Here is a 19,273-nt window from a genome sequence, read left to right on the forward strand (position 1 = left end):
AAATGAAGGGAATCCCAGCAAGGGGAGCCTCGGGAATCCCAGCAATGCAAGAATGGACACTTCAGCTGGCAACGGAAGTCCGGAGGTGGGTTATCCCAGCGGCGGCGGCCTGGGTTCGTAAGGTGAAAATAGTTCGGAAGAGGCAAAAAAAATCTTAAAACACCGGGTTCGTATCACGAAAAGTTCGTATGAAGAGGGGTTCGTAAGATGAGGTATCACTGTATGTTAAAGCGGGTCCCCAACCTATGGGCCGCAGCTCACTACCAGGCTGTGGTCTATTTACAACTGTGCCAATGTGCACACACAGCCCAACTTACAGAAGTGGCTGGTGTAAGTGGAGGATCTGCTGCTCACATAAATGAAGATTGTTTACATGTGGAGCTGTGCTTCACACAAAACCATCCCCTATTCTCTCCCCCACACCATGCCGCGCTGCAACCCAGAAAGGTTGGGGAATGCTTTGTTAAAACAGAAGCTATGGTTAAGCGGTCATATTATTACAATAGACCAAGTTTGATGTAGTGACTAAAGGCATTAGCCTAGAAACTGGGAGACTTGGGCCAGTCACACACATACTCAGCCCTGGAAATAGGAAATGGCAAACCACTTGACTTCTTCCCAAGAAAACTGTACTTGTCAACACTGACTGAAAGGCACAAATAAGATTGGCTTATCAGGACAGATTCCAATATTTTTGCTACATGTCCCCTTGACATTATTCAAGTGATTTATGTGGGTTAAGAAGTGGCAAAATTACACAGAAGAACTATATAATAATGAGCTTAAAGTCCCTGATAACCACAATGGGGTGGTCACTCTCCTAGAGCCAAATGGGCCTTAAGAAATCTGAGCAACAACAAAGCTAGTGGAGGTTGACAGTATTCCAGCTGAGCTATTCAAAATCTTAGAAGACGATGCAGTAAAAATGTTAACGTGGCAGCAAATTTGGAAAACACAACAGTGGTTACAGGATTGGAAAAGGTCAGTTTATATTCCAGTTCCAAAGATAGGCAATGCCAAAGAATGTTCAAACTATTGCACCATTGCACTCATTTCACACGCTAGTAAAGTTATGCTTAAAATCCTACAACTTAGGTTCTAGCAGTATGTGGATCAAGAACTATCAGAAGTACAGGCAGGATTTTGAAGAGGCAGAGGAACTAGAGATCGAATTGCCAACATAGGCTGGATCATGGAAAAAGCTAGGGGGTTCCATAAAAACATCTATTTCTGTTTCATTGTTTAGTTTATTTTATTTAGATGTGTATGCCGCCCCTCTCCGAAGACATTGACTATGTTAAAAGCGTTAGATTGTGTGGATCACAACAGATTGTGGCAAGTTTTAAAGTGATGAGAGTACCAGACCATCTTATTTGTCTCTTGAAAAACCTCTATGCAGATCAAAAAGCAAAGGTAAGAACTGGACAAGGAACCAAATTGGTTCAAAATTGGGAAAGGAGTCAGGCAAGGCTGTATACTGTCACCTTGCCTATTTAAATTACAATCAGAGCACATCATGAATCAAAACTTGGAATTAAGATTACCGGGAGAAATATCAATCTCAGATATGCAGATGATAGCACTGTAAAGGCAGAAAGTGAAGAGGAACTAAAGATCCTCTAGATGTGGGTGAAGGAATACAAATGTTGGCTTGAAACTCAACTTTTAAGAAAACTAAAATCATGTCATCGGGCCCTTTCAATTCCTGGCAAATAAATGGGGAAGAAATGAAGAAGTGACAGATTTTATTTTCCTAGGATCCAAGATCACAAGTAGATGGAAAGTGCAGCCAAGAAATTGAGACACTTGCTTTCAAAGCTATGGCAAATCTAGACAGCAAACTGCTAAAAAAGAGGCATCATGCTGCCAATGAAAGTGCATGTAGTTAAGGCTATGGTTTGCCCAGTTACAACATATGGCTGTGAGTTGGACCATAAAAAGGCTGAACACCCAAGAATTGAGGCCTTTGAACTATGGTGCTAGAAGACTCCTGCGAGTCCCTTGGACTGCAAGGCAATTCAACCTGTCAGTCCTAGGAGATCAACCGATTGGTCTTTAGGCCAGATCCTGAAGATGAAACTCACTTTGGCCACCTAATAAGAAGGAAGGACTCAATGGAGAAGAGCCTAATGCTGGGAACGACTGAAGGCTAAAGAACAGAGAACAAGGTGGCTGGATGGAGTCATTGAAGCAGTTGGCATGAGCTTAGACTCCACGGGAAGGTAAGGTCAGGAAGACCTGGAGATAAGAGAATAGAAGATGCAAGATAGGTTTAAATCCATATTAAGTAGAAAGCACCAATTGTGTGCTAGTCAACCTTAGACATCTCTTCAGATTTTATTTCTGCCAAAACTCAACCAGGACTACTACTCAGGTGACTCAGATAAATCTCCAAGGGCTTCAGCAACCCTCTAAAACAGGGTTGTTGAACTCATGTTGTGATGTCATCAGGACTCCCCCCCCTTCACTAAACCAGGTGGGTGTGGTCAGCATGTGATACATCCAGTGTCTTGAGTTTTGACAACTGCTCTAAAAGGGATGCAAATTACCAGCTGTCTGCAAGGGATATAAATCCTTCTATTTTCCATTATCAGAGTTGAAGAAGCTTTTTGAATGAGAAGCTAATTTCCAGTCTTCAAAAGAAAAAAAAAAGGAAATCCAAATGTCTCCTGAAAAAGCATCTTTGGGACAACCGGGATGACTGAGAATCTTTAGTTTTGCCAAAACTCAAGCCCATGGAGCTAAACACAGCTGGGCTTCTAATCTGCACGCTCTACCCCATAACAATTGCTTGATTTCTCCCTTTTTCTTAGGAAATTCTTTTCTATATCTAGAACACAACCTTGTTCTGCTACAGTATTAATGTCATTTCCAACATTTCTGAACTTTTATATTTCAACTTTGCTTTATTCATGTAGCAGGCGCCCGTCGTAAAAATCGAAACAATGCAAACTACACAGGCTAAACCAAAGTAAAAATAGAATGACAGAAACTGATACTGCATGCCTGATGCAACCTCTCACTCTTTCCTCTCACTATGACCTTACTCTATTCCAGCACAAAAGTGTAGGGCCTGTAATTGTAAAGGCATGATTCTGGATCATTTGAAATTTAGGTTAACTTTTAAAAAACATTTAGACCACTAAGTTTTCAACTAAATCACACATTGAATGCGATTTTATAGCTAATAACATTTCAGCAGTCTTGCAACATCCTCCATTAGAAGGTAGTGATAAAATACTCAGGAACAGCAAAAGAAATTAAAAATAGTGGAACAGGATTGGCAATCTGGCCAGGTTTTCCACTAACCGGAATAACACATTGTTCAAAGTGTTTCTGCGTTTATAAAAATTGGGAGACATGTTCCATACATTTCTCTTTATCATTCAGGCAAGTCAAACTTTTTGCATTCATACAGAATAGTAAGCTTGGTTTTTTAGCTTTCTCCAACTCTAATCATTTAAAGTAACATTTTTAAGCATAAGCAGCAAAACCTTGTCTCCTGGGCATTCTTAAGTAGACAAATAGAATAAATGTGTAATTAACAGGATGCCCCAAAGACCGGTTTGTGTAATCGGTCTATAGTACTGTTGAAGTAGCAGTTTGGTGTCAACTTGAACAAGATCTCCATTATTACCTGTAGATAATCTACGTGGCTAATACAACTGAAGGATGGTGAATTCTTTCAACATTAGGTATACAGTTAGTCCCTGATTGATGCCTGGTCACTTATATGCCAGCATTTATAGCTATTTAGACATTCAAATCAGTCACTTGGCTGGTTAATGACCTTACCAGTCATAAAGTCAAAGACTACATATATCACTAGCTCCACTAGGCAGAAATAACATTTGCTATTAGTATATATAGTTGGATGTGGCACACTTGCAGAGACACATCTGGCATTCTGTATAAAGATTGAAAACGGAAACCCAGAACTACACTGCCAATTTCCAAAAAGCATCCAATTAATCCAATGAAGTGAATATATAATATTTTATTGAACATTCAAACTTCATTAAGACATGTGCAATATGGCAATTTAATGGGTAACTAAGACAATAGTAATGATTGCTTGCAGGGTTTAGCAACGGGGTCCAGATCACACTTAACACTAATTAAATATTTTATTTCAATAAATACATAGCAAACAAAAATGCATTTTTATGTTCTTATAAAAGATTAAGTCATTTTGAAAGGCCTTTCCAATTTACTCTAATATAGGATTATAACATACAATAAAGGTAGGTATGCTAGTTTAACATAATTGGCTGATTTTATACAGCACTTATATCTTTTAGTCCATAAGTAAATTATTAAATGATAAAGAACATCTAGCACTACCACTTCTACAGAACTAGGAAATAAATTTCTAATAAAGAAAAAATTTACAGACCCCATGACTTTCCACCCAACCCCAACAGTCTAAACCCTAAAGAGGAGAAAGCCAATGGCTCTCCCCCACAAAAGCTCACGACAAAATGTCGTTTTGCTTATCAAAAATCTGTATTTCCGATCCGTAATGAGCATTGAGACAAGATTCAATGTATCCCCCAAGAAGCACAATGCACGTTGTGGATCGCCTGGTCAGCAACAGCACTGCATTCCAAAAACATCTCATCCCAGGGATTAAATGAGGTCAGCCACATTCATAGGCATTTCCTCCACTGTAGTATTGTAGAAAGTCTCAATATCACGAAGGATCCGCTTGTCCTCCTCAGTGACAAAATTTATAGCCACACCTTTCCTACCAAAACGACCACCTCGACCAATCCTGCAAACAAAGCAAAGACATTGAACATTAGTCTTTTTTGATGAATAACAAAACCTGTTTTGGGGTGAGGGAGCCAGAAACTAGTAATTACACTCATTGCCAGATTAATACTATTACAATATCTTATGCTATTTGTTTGGCCGAACATTTTAAAAGTAAGCATAACAAATATTGGCTAATACATTGATTATAGATAGAACACTTTCTCAGTTTTGGTGTAGAGTAGACAAGATATTACATTCAACGTGACTTCCAAATAAAAATTTGTTGATCTCATTCCATTCTTATTTTGGAGAACTTTGGCAAAAAGTTCTCCCACACCATTTCTTCTGAACACGGACAGAGCTTGATGTCAGCCTCCTAATTACCAAGCTTGTTTTAAATCAGAGACTCTCATTCCAATTGCAGTTCTTAAAAGCCAAGAGTTAATATTGCATTTTCAAAGAGACAAAAAGCTTTTATAATCAGTGGGAAAACTTATCATCATCTGTCAAAACAAACAACTTAAAAATGAAACAGTACTGGGCACACAGTAGATCTACAGGTTTGACAAACCCACAACTTCTGATTCTACCTGATCAAACCAGTAAGAGCTTTTTAAGACAAACATAGCTCACAACAGTCATTACAAAAAAAAAGTATATAAATACCAACTCGCTCTTTATGCAAACAGTGTGCCGCTTACGAATCCACGTCCTAAATTACGTCGTCGTTTCTGAGCACCATCTCGTCATCAACTGGGCTAGCGACTCCTGTATTTTTTTGTATCAAGTAATAAGGTACAATTTATTTCATTTACGGGCAAAGCCACTAAGATAGACAACAGCTTAGGGAGGTAAATTTAAAGTGCTACTAGAAGACACCAGAGAAAGAATCCCACTGTAAGAGGAACCAAAGGAGGCAGTGGAGGCATTGACACAAAGAAATGTCCAATAAAGCAATATTAAGCTAACAACAACTTTATGAAAAGCGCAAACCTATGAACATGCTTTCCTAAAATCGCAGTAATACACAATGGCAACTTCTTTAAAACATGTTGGCAAAATTCAAGCATCTAAGAACATTAATTTAGCAGTCTTCAATATCTTTAGTAATTATCAAAAATTGAACAAACAAGTTTTCCCACTGTTTTGTTTCATTGGCTAATCAAGAAGCTCTGCCCCTCCCATCCTCAACACACTATGCTTGCGCACAATAAACAGACACACACGCTATATAAGAAAGTGAGGAAGGCTTGAAGATATGAAGGTTCAGATTACAGAATTGAAATTCAAAAATTCAACTTACCTGTGAATATAGTTTTCACGATTGGTTGGCAGATCGTAATTTATAACCAACGATACTTGCTGCACATCAATGCCACGAGCCTGTAAAACAAAGACAAAGCATGAACAGCACACTCCAAGCCTGGAGGTCAACGTAGCTGAATTCTGCTGGATAATGTAGTAGGATACTGCAGTTGTGCAAGTCTGTGGCATGGACTTGCTCTGCCAACAGCTTGGGAAACTCAGGTTACAATGACCCACATCAAACAAATCAGTTTAAGCTCAGTGACTATTGAAACTCACCAGCAAATCAGTAGTAATCAGGACACGGCTTGATCCTGACCTAAACTCTCTCATGATAACATCGCGCTCCTTCTGATCCATGTCACCATGCTGTAGATATTTTCCAATAATACAAAGAGTTAATTAACGAACTTGCTTCAAATTTTGGCAGTCAATTAAAAAATACAGGCTTTTCAAATAAGCTAGCACCTTTTACTGCATTATACTGTGGACTAGATAAAAGGAATTGAGCAGGTAGGACAGTCAGTAAATACAAGCATAATCCAGATTTTTAAAAAATTTCTTAGAGAATCTGGTGTTCACTCACCAGAGGACCAATTCCTAAAACAAATTTAAAACCTACTGACGAAGCAGCAATATGACTTATGATGCGTTCCCCTTAAATTCATGAACTTTGGAACAGACTAAAGTACTTTCTCAGCCTTTCAGTACCAGGCTTGATACAGCTCAGGGAACTGAAATAAGGTGCATATCCCAATATTTCTTTGGGTCCCGTCAACTAAACAATGTCGTCTGGCGGGACCCAGGGGAAAAGCCTTCTCTGTGGCGGCCCCAACCCTGTGGAACAGCTCCCCCCCGGAGATCAGAATTGCCCCACCCTCCTTGCCTTTCGTAAGCTCCTTAAAACCCACCTCTGTCGTCAGGCTTGGGGGAACTGAACTACCCTTTTCCCCCTAGGCCTATACAATTTATGCATGGTATGTTTGTATGTATGTTTGGTTTTAATAAGGGTTTTTAAATTATTTTAAACATTAGATTTGTTATATGCTGTTTATTACTGTTGTTAGCCACCCCGAGTCTACGGAGAGGGGCGGCATACAAATCTAATAAATGAATTTAAAAAAATAAATTTGTTTTTGAACAGCAACTTACAACCTATCTTCAGATAAATTCTTACCAGAGCAGAAACAGTGAAGTCCCTTGCATGCATTTTCTCTGTAAGCCAATCTACTTTCCTTCTTGTATTGAGGAAAATAACAGCCTGAGTAATAGTCAAAGTTTCATATAAATCACACAGGGTATCCAGCTTCCATTCCTGTGAAATTAAGGAAGTGTCAATAAGCACATAAAAGAACAGTGCAAAATAAAAGCTTAAGCACTATATAGTGTTGCGCCAAGTCTCCAGACTAGGATACTGGACATTAAGAAAGAGGTCCACCCAAGTCACACTTGATTCAGTGCTTTTCTTCTTCTTCTTGTGTGTACCATGCTAGCATTACCACAAAAGCCAAGGAAATACCCCAACTTCTGCAGTTTTAGCATAGTGCTTGTAACAAGAAGTCAAACAAGGTTTAAACTGGTTCGTCATCTTTCTTACCTCTCTTTCCACATTAATGTAGAATTGCTTGATACCCTCGAGGGTCAATTCTTCTTTTTTCACGAGAATACGAATAGGGTCTCTCATGAACTTTTTGGTCACTTCTAACACATCCATTGGCATAGTTGCAGAGAGCAATACAACCTGGTTCAAAAAAAATTAACTGATTAGCCTGCCCAAAGCTTAAGAGGCGAATGTATGAAACCAAGCGTCTTTGTCTGCTACTGAATCAAAACAGACAAAGATAGAATAGAGACAATTTTGTTTTTTGCAGGGGGAACGACAACACAGCACTTCACAGCTACATTGTAACTTTACCTGCATTATTATATGACTGCATCAAGTTTCACTTTACCTGAATGTTTGTGCTTAACTTCTGAAAAATTTCATAGATCTGATCCTTAAACCCTCGGCTTAACATTTCATCTGCTTCATCTAAGACAAACATTTTGATCCATTTAGGTGCTACAAAGAAAAAAACCAGACTCTGTTTAAGTAGTCTTATGGTATTTTGATATTAAAAAATTACTTTTAAAGTAATTAAAATCGTAAATTTTTAAACCAATGATACTTTGATATTATATACTGCTAAAAAAAAATAAAGGGAACACTCAAATAACACATCCTAGATCTGAATGAAATTGAATCCTTTGTTCTGTACAAAGTTGAATGTGCACAACAGCATGTGAAATTGATTGTCAATCAGTGTTGCTTTACTTGGAATTATATTGGGTTATTTAAGTGTTCCCTTTATTTTTTTGAGCAGTGTATATAATATTTGCCCTATAGAGATTTTAAATCAGCATTGAAGTACTTACACAGATAACGTCTATTTAACATATCAAATACACGTCCAGGAGTTCCGACCACAATGTGGGGAGCTTCTGCTTGGAGCTTCTGCATCTCATTGCGAACATTTGTACCACCAATGCAAGCATGACAAGTGGCGCCCATATAATCTCCAAGTGCCAAAATAACTTTCTGGATCTGAAATGACATAAATCTCCATTAGAATTTTATTACTTGGGGAGTGAGATGTTTCTACCGTTTCCTTCCATTAGCCAGTTTCCCAATGGGTTCATATTATAGCAATAGCACTTATATATAGCTTCATAGTCCTTTTAACAGCCCCCTTTAAGCAGTTTACAATGTCAGCCCATTGTCCCAATAATCTGGGTCCTCATTTTACTGTCCTTAAAAAGTTGAGTTAACTTTTAGCCAGTCAGGATCAAACTCTTGGCAGTGAGCAGTGACTTTACCTGCAATATGCAATACTGCATTCTAAACATTGTGTTACCACGTTCTCAAAATAAAACTGACAGGTACATATCTCATATTTGAGGAGCAAGCTCATCAACGATAAAGACTTGACAACTTTTCTCTAGCCACAAATATTGTATTTGTAGAATCTCAAATGATACTGCATGAACAGGGAATTTTATAAAATAAAGCTAGGCAAGAACCACATGCTCGCTATGAAACCATGCCAAAACCAGTATCAGGCACTTCTCAATAGCCAAGCCAAATCAATATAAACACTAGCAGAGGTTTACAAAACATTTAAATCTGAAATGTTTCAAGTCAAATATTACCAGAAATAAGCTCTCCCAAAAATGTTCAGGACATTATTGCTGAATGCCTCCAATAAATTCAGGATAGCTATTCTGAACTTGAAGCATATGGAAACTTGAAATGTTCTCTACTACACCATTCTAAAATCAGAGATGTTGATGCCTAACAACTTATGCATCTGACATGATCCAAAAAGCTATTTACTGCTAAAAATAACTTTGGGCTTCTTGCTTTGTCCTCAAGGAATAACTATTAAGCAGTACTAGGTGAGTAAGAAGTCTAACTGCATTTTAGCTATATGCTCAGATGAATCAGGAGTGCTTTTCCAAAGTACTTTTGATTACTCTCTGCATTAACATTTCCCTTCACTAATAAATACATAGCACAGTATAGCTGTAAAATTGGCTTCAATCTCTTCAAAATTATCACCAGTTTATTTATTTACTATTTATTAATTGGATTTGTATGCTGCCATTCTCTGAGGATAGAGTATTTAGACTATTATAGTGTCATTAAGTCACTGCATTAGAAAGAGACTCTTGAGTTCCTTGCTTGGCCATGAAAGCCAACTTGGGCCAGTCTTAGTTTCAGCTTACTTCACAGGGTTGTTGTAGGGAAAATAGGGAAAGAAATGTTTGTTGGGTAGGTTCACTGCCTTGTTTGTAAAAAAATTTTTTTATTAAATAAAAACTTAATTAAAATTTAAGTATAGCTCTGCAAAAATGCAGTTCAAAAGGCCAAGAGACTGACACAGTACAATTTGCACACACAGAGAAAAAATTACATGCGCACAGGCATTTTCATGTTGCAGAATGTACATGCATTCTAAGAGTACTTTTTCTCATAGAAGCTTGCATTTTGTATCATTTTAACAATTTTCACTGAAGCTCTTGCAGAGCTATTACTGCGCTTCATTCCACTGTCTGCCTTGGTTATATCCGATCTCTTGATCTTTTCCATGTTCATTAACCCAAAGGCAATGCGCAGTCATTACAAACTTGCAAGAGATCCTGCTGTTATGACACTTGAAACCTATGCAACATGTAAGCAGCTGTTTCAACTACATTATCGATACCTGTTGAGCCAGTTCTCTGGTGGGGGCCAATACTAGTGCTTGGGTCTCCTTGAGATCAATCTCCAACTGTTGCAGGATTGAAATAGCAAATGTGGCTGTCTTGCCAGTACCTGACTGAGCTTGAGCAATCACATCATACCCTAAAAAAAGGATAGATATTTACTGCTCTCACACAACACATTAAGGTTGCAATTTAACTGTACAGTTCCTTTTCAAGTGATCAGAGTAACAAATAGTCTCCATTTTAAGGTCAGTCCCGAAAGATGGAATACCATCATCTCACTTCATAAGGAAATCTGAATTGTACTTCCACTTGTAGAGCAGTTCAGCCAAAAGTTTGTCTCCTATTAAAAAAAAAATCTTTCCTGTATCTTACCTTTAATACATGGAATAATAGCACGTTGCTGGATAGCTGAAGGCTTCTCAAAACCATAGGCATAAATTCCTCTCAGAAGGGATTCTTTTAAATTCATGTCATCGAAATTGTCAACAATTTCATTCCAATTGCTCTGCAAGAAAATTAAATTTTAATATGCTTAACCATTTTTCTGCACAATTGTAAAAAAAACCCCAACTATTACTATCACTAACATACTAACCTCAATGACACCATCAGGATCCATTCCTTCGGGGCCATGGTCTCTATCAAATAAGAGCAGCAGAGATTGTTAATCAAATTTAAGCATTATTAAATTCTTATCAATATATCTGAAAGCTGTCAAATATGCAGTAATTATTACTAAGACCATTTCTCACTAATCTACTAGCAGCACACTACATGCAGTCCTTGACTTAGAAGCATTCATTTAGTGACCATTCAAAGGCACAGAAGAGACATGAGCCCTTTTCATACTTATGATTCTTATAGCATCTCCGTCATCATGTGATCAAAATTCAAATGCTTGGCAATTGGCTACTATTTTTGACAGTTATAGTATCTTGGGATCACATGGTTATTTTGTAGTCAAATTAAAGAGGGAAGCCTGATTCACTTCACAATTTTATCACTAATTTGACTGTGATTCACTTTATGATCATGGCAAGAAAGATTGTAAAATGGGGCAAAACAACTGATTTGCATAACAATGGAAATTTTAGGCTCAACATAGTACTTTGCTTGTAATGTACATTAGGATTTCTCAAAATGTACTGATAGTCCTCAATTTACAAGTTGTTTGTTTAGTGACCATTCAAAACTAGAACAGCGGTGAAAAATGTGATATGATACTTGGAACTACTACTGCATCTCTATGGCCATGTGCTCAAAATTCAGACATTTGGCAACCAACTATGATGATTGCCATGTCCAGGGATCATGTGATAATCCTTTGCGACCTTCTGACCAAATTAACAGGGAAGCCAGATTCACTTAGTAACCATGTTACTAACTTAACTGCAAATGAGACAAAACCCATTTAGCAGCAAAAAATTTGGACCCAATTGTAAGTCAAGGACTATTTCTCTCTGTATGTGTGCGTGTATTCCGTTTTATGTTATTATATATTTTATATCTGGGCAGAAAGATAGCAACTGGCAATTGTTATTGCAAATCTATATTTACTCTTTCTCACTGGCACCATGAAAATCAGTCTGCATTTAAATATTTAAGCGTCAGTTATATTATGGCCTTCTCTCATTTGAGGAAAAAAGAGGAAGCTTTCAAATGTTCTGCATTGATCTAGGATGCCAATATAATATCCTGGGAAAGTCAAAGTTTTAAATACAGTCGGCCACCAGCATGTTCTGTTTCTGCCATAATACTTAGCAGTGATCTATATAAAGTATTTGACTAAATTTTGTTGTATTCCCAAAAAAACCTTTAAAGCAGTGGTTCTCAACTTGGGGGTCGATCAAAGACAAATTTCCCACAGAGTTAGGAACAAAAGCTTCTACTCTAGCGCCTTGGAACATATTTTTACAATGGGACCAATCAGGCATTTACAGTGGGGATGTCCCTCTGACCTTCCTGCCAATCACCTTAAAACTCTGTTGGGAGAATTGGCGCTAGAGGTATAGTTGGGGAGTCACCACAACAAGGGGGTTGCAGTATTAGAAAGATTGAAAAACCACTGAGTGTTAAATCTATTTCTTGCCTTTACAATCCAATCCTAGAAAGGAATACTTTTTCCTAACCTCTATGGAGATTCTCAGTCATCCAGGTCAGAGTTGTCCAAAAGGTGCTTTTGGAAAAGGCAACTGGACTTTCAGTTCTACAGAACTGAAGACCAGAAGCTATTCTTTTAACCCTGCTGTTCTGTTCGGGTCGTATGCGACCCGAAGCCAAGTTTGAGTCCCTGTAAAAAATTTTCCCTGCATATCTGAAACTTGAAATTTCATGCTGGTTCATCATTTCAGGGGTTCTCTCTATGAGAATTTTTTTGGGGGGGTGGGGGGCTTAGTTTTTGCTGGGCAAAAAAAGTTACAAATCTTATGTTCCTGGGTCACCCTGACCCGGACCGAAAACTCTTCATTTGCAGTGCTTATGTTTGGTCTTTTTGAAAGCTTTTTTCACTTGGAAAGTAGTCTGAACATTTCTGCACACAATGATATGAAAATTGAAATGAAAAAAGTAAATCTTATTGGTTTATTTTGCGGATATAATGCACGCCCCCCCCGTTTTTGTGAAAAAAATTTCAATTTATGGATAGTTTTGCTTGCAAAATGCATTCTATTTTACTGAAGTTGGTGTGGGATTGGTAGCTTGAACATTTCTGAATATAAGAAAAATATAAAGGAACTGAACAAAATGATTCTTACTGGTTTTTTAACATCAGAAATAAGGCCTCCCCTCCCCCCTCAGCTGCTTGCAACCATTTTCACTTTTTATTTTTTTATGCTCCAAATCCGAAATATTCTTTAAAATCTTAGGCATTCATTTACTCAATTTAACAATGCTGACCATCAAAAAAATATTTGTGGGGGTGGGGGAAAATTTTTTTTTCTGGGCAAAAAAAAAGTCACACTTACCAAAATGATTTTTTTTAGGCACTTGAATTTGGTCTTTTTGAAAACCTTTTCAACTGGAAAACTAGTTTGAACATTTATGAACATAATGATATGAAAATTGAACTGGAAAAATTGAGACTTATATTTTTATTTTGATCAAAAAGCCCCTCCCCCCCATCCTTTTTTAATTTTGTGTCAATTTCTATTTTTTAAGGCTACAAATCCCTAAGGAATTTTCCCCAAAAAGGTTTGATATACTAAATTGAACATTTCTGAATATAAGAAAAATATAAATGAACTGAATAAAATGGTTCTTATTGGTTTATTTTTGCCACAAAAGGGCCACCCCCCCTCGGCCTTGCTGTGTGCCATTATTGTCACTGTTTATACATATTTGTCTAGAAATATTTGGAATATCCTTTTGAAAATCAACCACATTGTAGCCAGAGAACTAATTTTATGAAACAAATTTTTTACTAAAAAAAAGTATGTAAGTTTGAAATTAACAGCATAATTTTTATATAAATTGAAATAATTGAGGCATACTTTATGTGCAAAATAAACCAATATGCATCAATTTTTCCAGTTCAATTTTCATATCATTATGTTCAGAAATGTTCAAGCTACCAATCCCACACCAACTTTAGTAAAATAGAATGTATTTTGCTAGCAAAACTATCCATAAAGTGAAGACTATTTTAAAAAAACGGGGGGGCGTGCATTTCATCAACAAAATAAACCAATATGCATCAATTTTTCCAGTTCAATTTTCATATCATTATGTTCAGAAATGTTCAAGCTACCAATCCCATACCAACTTTAGTAAAATAGAATGCATTTTGCAAGCAAAACTATCCATAAATTGAAATAAATTTCACAAAAACAGGGGGGGCGTGCATTATATCCGCAAAATAAACCAATAAGATTTACTTTTTTCATTTCAATTTTCATATCATTGTGTGCAGAAATGTTCAGACTACTTTCCAAGTGAAAAAAGCTTTCAAAAAGACCAAACATAAGCACTGCAAATGAAGAGTTTTCGGTCCGGGTCAGGGTGACCCGGGAACATAAGATTTGTTACTTTTCTTAAACAGAACAGCAGGGTTAAAAAGAAAAACAATGAAACCCAGTTGCCTTTTGAAAAAGCACCTTTGGGGTAGTATAAGGACTTATCACCTTCCACAGAAAATAGACCACGTGTGATTGGACACCCAAGGAATTTGTCTTTTTGTGCATATGGTCTCAGTGTACATAAAAGGAAATACAGTATACATTTGTCAAGTCATGAGATACAACAATTTAATGATTGAAATGGCAAGCCAATGATAGCTGTGGACTGTGTATACAATGTAAGGCTTAATCATCAAGTAATTAGGTGCCTTATGTATTATTTTCTCCGATTAAATCGGGGCACAGCATGGCAGATCCAATCAATTTAGGATTCCACGTGCGAAAAGAATTCACTGGGTTGCCCAGGGAACCATAGGCACGTGGAACCCCCAAAACGACAATTTCTTACAGGAGTTCGTGGAAGGAAGAAAACGGCAACTCAACGTGGGAAGGAGAAGGCCTGTATGCAATAGGGGCGAAGGAGGGGAAATCATTGGCCAAGCGAGGAAAACATGCACAGGGAACGTTATCACCGCGCCGTTTCGGGCCTTTCCCCCCTCGAAAAAAAAAGGCTGCCGAACTCTCGCGAGAGCTCCACCCTCTCTCGAAGCCCGCCTGCGCACGGCAAGCGAGCGCACGCCGGCGACGACCGAGGTTGCCGGCAAACCAACGGCCTACCAGCCGCGCCCCTCCCTGTTCTTCACACCCCCCAGTGGAAAAATGGACTCGTCCGAGGCAGCAGCCGACCGCCCAAGGGCTCCGCGCCGGCTGCTTGGGCGAAACCACGTGGGTCGCTCGAAGGGGAAGCCATCTACTGCACCGCTCAAGACCAACGGTCGGATTTTCCGTCAAATATTCCCCTAGTTCCTGGACATGCCGCTTGAGGCACTGGCGAGGGAGAAGACCTCTCCTTACTTATCCCAAGGGCAGGAGGAAGAAGCGCAGCCAGAAAGGGATTCCTCCCCGCGGTGGCCGCCTCCTTCACGAACTCTTGTTCCCGTCACACTAACGGCCCGGATAAGCCCTCACCTTGAATAAGCTTCCCCTAAAAAAAACACCACACCCCAACCTCCCCGCCGTTTTCTCTTTGGCCGCGCCAAAATTATACCTGCTATAATCCGCGGATCCGCCTGACATGTTCCGATTGCTGCCGCTCTCCTCAACTGAAAAGGCAGCGTCGCCGCTGCGCCCACTTTATATATCCCTGCCCCGTGACCGGATCTACTTTTACTCCCCTTCCTCCTGCCCCTCCTCCTCCCTCCCTCGCTCTCCTTGCGGAGGAGTATAAGAGCTTAATTGCAAGGGGATCCCCTGCAGGTCTGGCCCGCCCCCACATGCCTCCCCTCTCCAGGGACATAATGTCAGACTCAGGGAGATGGAGGGAAAAGAAAAGAAAGAATGGGCGATTCCAAGGCGGGACCGCAACGGCCGCCTCGGGCCGTAAAGAAAGGCAGCCCCGGTGGGAAGGGACTACTTTTACGGCGCGCGAGACGCGGAAGGATGTTGCAGCAGTGCTGTGATGACGGGTTGAGTCCCGCTTCAAAGCCCCCCCTCTGAGCTCACCCCCCCTCCCGCCTCGTAAACGGGGCTTACTAGGCCGCCCCTGCCTCGGAATCGGGAAGGGGGAGGGGGCGGAGGAAAAAGGGGGAATGAAAAATGGCGGCAGGGTGTTTTTTTTAAATGCCTGAGGGGAATTCTGGGCGGGAAAACGGAGAGGGGCCGCGGAGGGGGGGGGGGGAGAAAACATGGTCTTCGAGCCTGAAAACTGAGGCAGAGTTTTCTCACCACCAAGAAACGGCGGCGGTGGTGGGGCTGATTTTAAAGATTTTGCCTTCTCAGAACCCCTCGAGCCTTTTAATGAGGGGAATCTTGGCGGTTACTTGGGGGGGGGGACTCCCCGCCCAATGATGGAGGGCCCTTATTTGTGAGACCTAGGGGCAGGATTGGGGAAAAAGAAGGGGCAGCAAGAAAAGGAAGAGTTGTGGGGTGTTTCTTCATTCTCCCCCGTTTCTTTCCGAATCTGTGGACGCTATGCCGGGTGGAGGAGGGGGACGTCCGGCCTAGCACGTGTGCTGGGAGGCGGGGAAGGGTTGCAGCTCGTCCTTCTGTTCCCTTCATTCCGACACCCAACCCACCCCGCTTGGGGGACACGAGGTTGGGGACGGAGGCCTCTGGATTCGAGAGACCTCGCCCGCCTCTTCTCTCACATTGAAGTCGGCCGGCCGTGGCTGCTGAGGGGCGAAGGGACTTCGTTTTTGAAGGGAAAAGCGCCCGGTTGATGGGCGTGCGGAGCCTTTGTGGGGAGAGTCAAAATAGGTGGATTATTTGGTTGGCGGCGAGGCCGACTAGACGTTGCGGCGGGAAAGGTGTGTGTGTGACAGAAACGAGGGTGGCCGGGAGAAATGGGGACAGCATGGGAGAAAGAAGAGGCCAGGAGGAGGCAAATCTCGGCCAATCAGTGTTGTTTGCTCAGCGTGCTTTGAAACTTTTCACTTTTGGAACTGTTGGAACTTGTTAAGACTTGTTGGAAGATGGCTCCTAAATGTTGCACGCGGAGTGGAGGCGGCGACCCAAGGAAGAAAAGGTTCACCATCACTGGTGTATGAACTTCTGCTTCAGCAGGGGGGTTGGACTAGATGACCTACAAGGTTCCTTCAAACTCTAGTAATGTAATCTAAAGCTTGTCAACTTTTAAGACTTGTGGACTTCAACTCCCAGAATTCTCCAGCCAACAGGCCTGGAGAGTTCTGGGAGTTGAAGTCCACAAGTCTTAAAATTGCCAAGTTTGAGGACCACTGCTTAAAAGCAAGCATTGCTTAAGCTGCAGTAATAACATTTAATGTTTGTAATTGTATGTGGATTTTGAGAGTTCGCTTTTAACATGCTCCATGTTCTTATTATAAGCAAGTAGAAACAGTGTTTTCTGGAAAGCCGCCTGATGAATTCAGAACGAACCAATAGTTGATTCAAAGTGAGAACTTCTCGGAAAGAATGCTAATGACCGATGCAAATGATCCTTCCATCCCCTGCCCCTTCCTATCAGAACGAATCCTTCCACCCCCACTATTCTGTCCTAACCCATACAGCTTCTTGGATGAGAAGCGAAAAATCTTCAAGGGAAAACAAAGTTCATTTGGCTTTTGAAAAAGCACCTTTGAGATAACTATGACCTGGATAACTGAGAATCTTCAGAGTTACCGGAATTATTATTCTTTTAACTGTTGTAATCTCTTGTGTTCAGGCTGAAAAGTTTCAGACTGAAATCACTATCCATTGTTTACGTGAGTTTAGATTTAGTCATATTGTCTTCAAGTAACGTTTATCAAGATACTGAAGAATATATAATAGGCTGGCTCTGTTAAACAGTGTTATTGCTAACATGTTATGAGCGGCCCTGAGTCTGAGGAGAAGGGGGGTATTTTATTTATTATTTGGATTTGTATGCCGCCCCTCTCCGAAAACTCGGGGCGAATGAATGAATGAATAAATAAATAAAATATGGGGGGAGAACTAGTCTATAGAAACTTTTGAAAAAAGATATGTTAAAATTGTAATAAAAGTGATAGGTGAAAAAAATGTATTTATTTACATACGTGACATTCAAAATTGATTTTAAAGTGAGGCATGGTCTGGGGTGTCCTGCTCATACACAGAACACTTCGTGCATGCGCAGAGGGTAAAAGAACCCAAATATCGGTGTCCGGGTAAGTGGGCAGAGTCTCATGCTCCCTTTGTGATTGGTTCTCCAATGACAGGCACACGCGAACTGGGAACATTTCACCTTTGGGGCCTGGTAAAAGCTTGCCAGAAAGCTTTTGGAAAAATTGGATTGTTTTTAGCTTGATCCTTTTTTCATACTAATGCTTATTTTTCACTCTAAGTAATGCTCATTTTAATATATTCTGTAGGGTAGTCCCCTGAAGCTTTTTTCTGTTCACAGATATTCTTTTAAGAGTTTTATTCTGTTGATGCCAAAAATAATAATTTAATGGCAAGGAATTGCACCCTTTGGGTACATAGTTTACAGGTGAGGAAATTGGTTCTGTATTGGTTCATTGCCATTCGTTGAGTTTAATCCTGTATGTAAATTAATGAATAGTTTTCCTCCAGAAAAGCCTTAAGAGATTTGCATTAGTTACATATATTCATTGCTTAGATAAATTGTTAAGAATTCTGGTTACCGCTCTGTTTCTATTTTAGGCTGCCTGGTCATTTTTCAGTATGTTTATTTTTAAATCACAAAACACCATTCTACCATATCCCAATCTGTTTTTCATTTTTATTCCTTGATTGTAGAAGAATGCAACATTTAAGGGATTGTGGGGCATAATTTCATTTCCCAACCTTCTGGGAGAGGGCCCCCCCCCCCAGCCCTGACCAAATAAAAGTGCAATTGAATTTTGATCTTTTTTCATACTTCAGAGGTTTTTGAGGTTTGCAGCTGATTCTTGGAGCCAAAAGAGCCAGGTTGCAGTAGTGCATTTTTAGTTCTGTAAGGGAGAAATTATAAAGATGGAATGGAAAGGAAATAGACTACTTTCCAGAGGTGTGATTTTGATTAAAAAATCCACTAAAATTGTTCTTAAAATTCATCTTATTTCTACCAGATTTCATCAGTGCAATTTCAAGTTACTAGGAAATTTATCCTGCATTAGTGGATCATTTGTTATAGGTTGCTCAGACATCATTTGACTCAGTATATGCTAAACTTCTCAAAAATGAGATTACTGTTTTCATATACTAGTCCTTTCTTTACGGCTAAGTGCAGAGGAAAAGCAAACAGAATTTTATAAACTATTGCTCTAAAGGTAACAAAGGTAAACAAAGGTAAAATTATGGAAAATAGCATACCAGACTCAAATTGTAACTATAGAAACTGACCCAACTGAGGGGAAAGCTTTTGGTAGCAA

The 19,273-nt window shown here is 39.7% G+C and overlaps 1 protein-coding gene and 3 non-coding genes across 6 annotated transcripts; all 4 read right to left on the reverse strand.

The window, feature by feature from the left end:
- Nucleotides 1-3,977: 3,977 nt before the first annotated feature.
- Nucleotides 3,978-15,530, reverse strand: EIF4A2 (eukaryotic translation initiation factor 4A2). Of its 3 annotated transcripts, none has more exons than XR_011559246.1 (12): nt 15,472-15,530; nt 10,907-10,949; nt 10,684-10,816; nt 10,308-10,447; nt 8,479-8,647; nt 8,016-8,125; nt 7,661-7,804; nt 7,241-7,378; nt 6,343-6,432; nt 6,062-6,141; nt 5,425-5,526; nt 3,978-4,774 (listed from the first exon to the last, which is right to left on the reverse strand). XR_011559246.1 is itself a non-coding variant. In XM_070753710.1 (11 exons), the coding sequence occupies exons 1-11, from the start codon at nt 15,498-15,500 to the stop codon at nt 4,630-4,632; spliced, it is 1,221 nt and encodes a 406-aa protein (XP_070609811.1). In that variant the 5' UTR covers nt 15,501-15,530; the 3' UTR covers nt 3,978-4,629. The 3 variants fall into 3 exon arrangements, 1 of the variants encoding a protein (XP_070609811.1); XR_011559247.1 differs by having other exon boundaries at nt 5,429-5,526; nt 15,472-15,527; XM_070753710.1 differs by lacking the exon at nt 5,425-5,526.
- Nucleotides 7,447-7,625, reverse strand: LOC139168661 (small nucleolar RNA SNORA81). Its single transcript, XR_011559332.1, has one exon. It is a non-coding gene; the product is annotated as a small nucleolar RNA SNORA81 (small nucleolar RNA).
- LOC139168651 (small nucleolar RNA SNORA63) lies at nt 7,855-7,984 on the reverse strand. Its single transcript, XR_011559321.1, has one exon. It is a non-coding gene; the product is annotated as a small nucleolar RNA SNORA63 (small nucleolar RNA).
- LOC139168664 (small nucleolar RNA SNORD2) lies at nt 10,522-10,592 on the reverse strand. Its single transcript, XR_011559335.1, has one exon. It is a non-coding gene; the product is annotated as a small nucleolar RNA SNORD2 (small nucleolar RNA).
- Nucleotides 15,531-19,273: the final 3,743 nt, after the last annotated feature.

Source organism: Erythrolamprus reginae, chromosome 5 (genome assembly GCF_031021105.1).
Source record: "Erythrolamprus reginae isolate rEryReg1 chromosome 5, rEryReg1.hap1, whole genome shotgun sequence".
Taxonomy (NCBI): domain Eukaryota; kingdom Metazoa; phylum Chordata; class Lepidosauria; order Squamata; family Dipsadidae; genus Erythrolamprus; species Erythrolamprus reginae.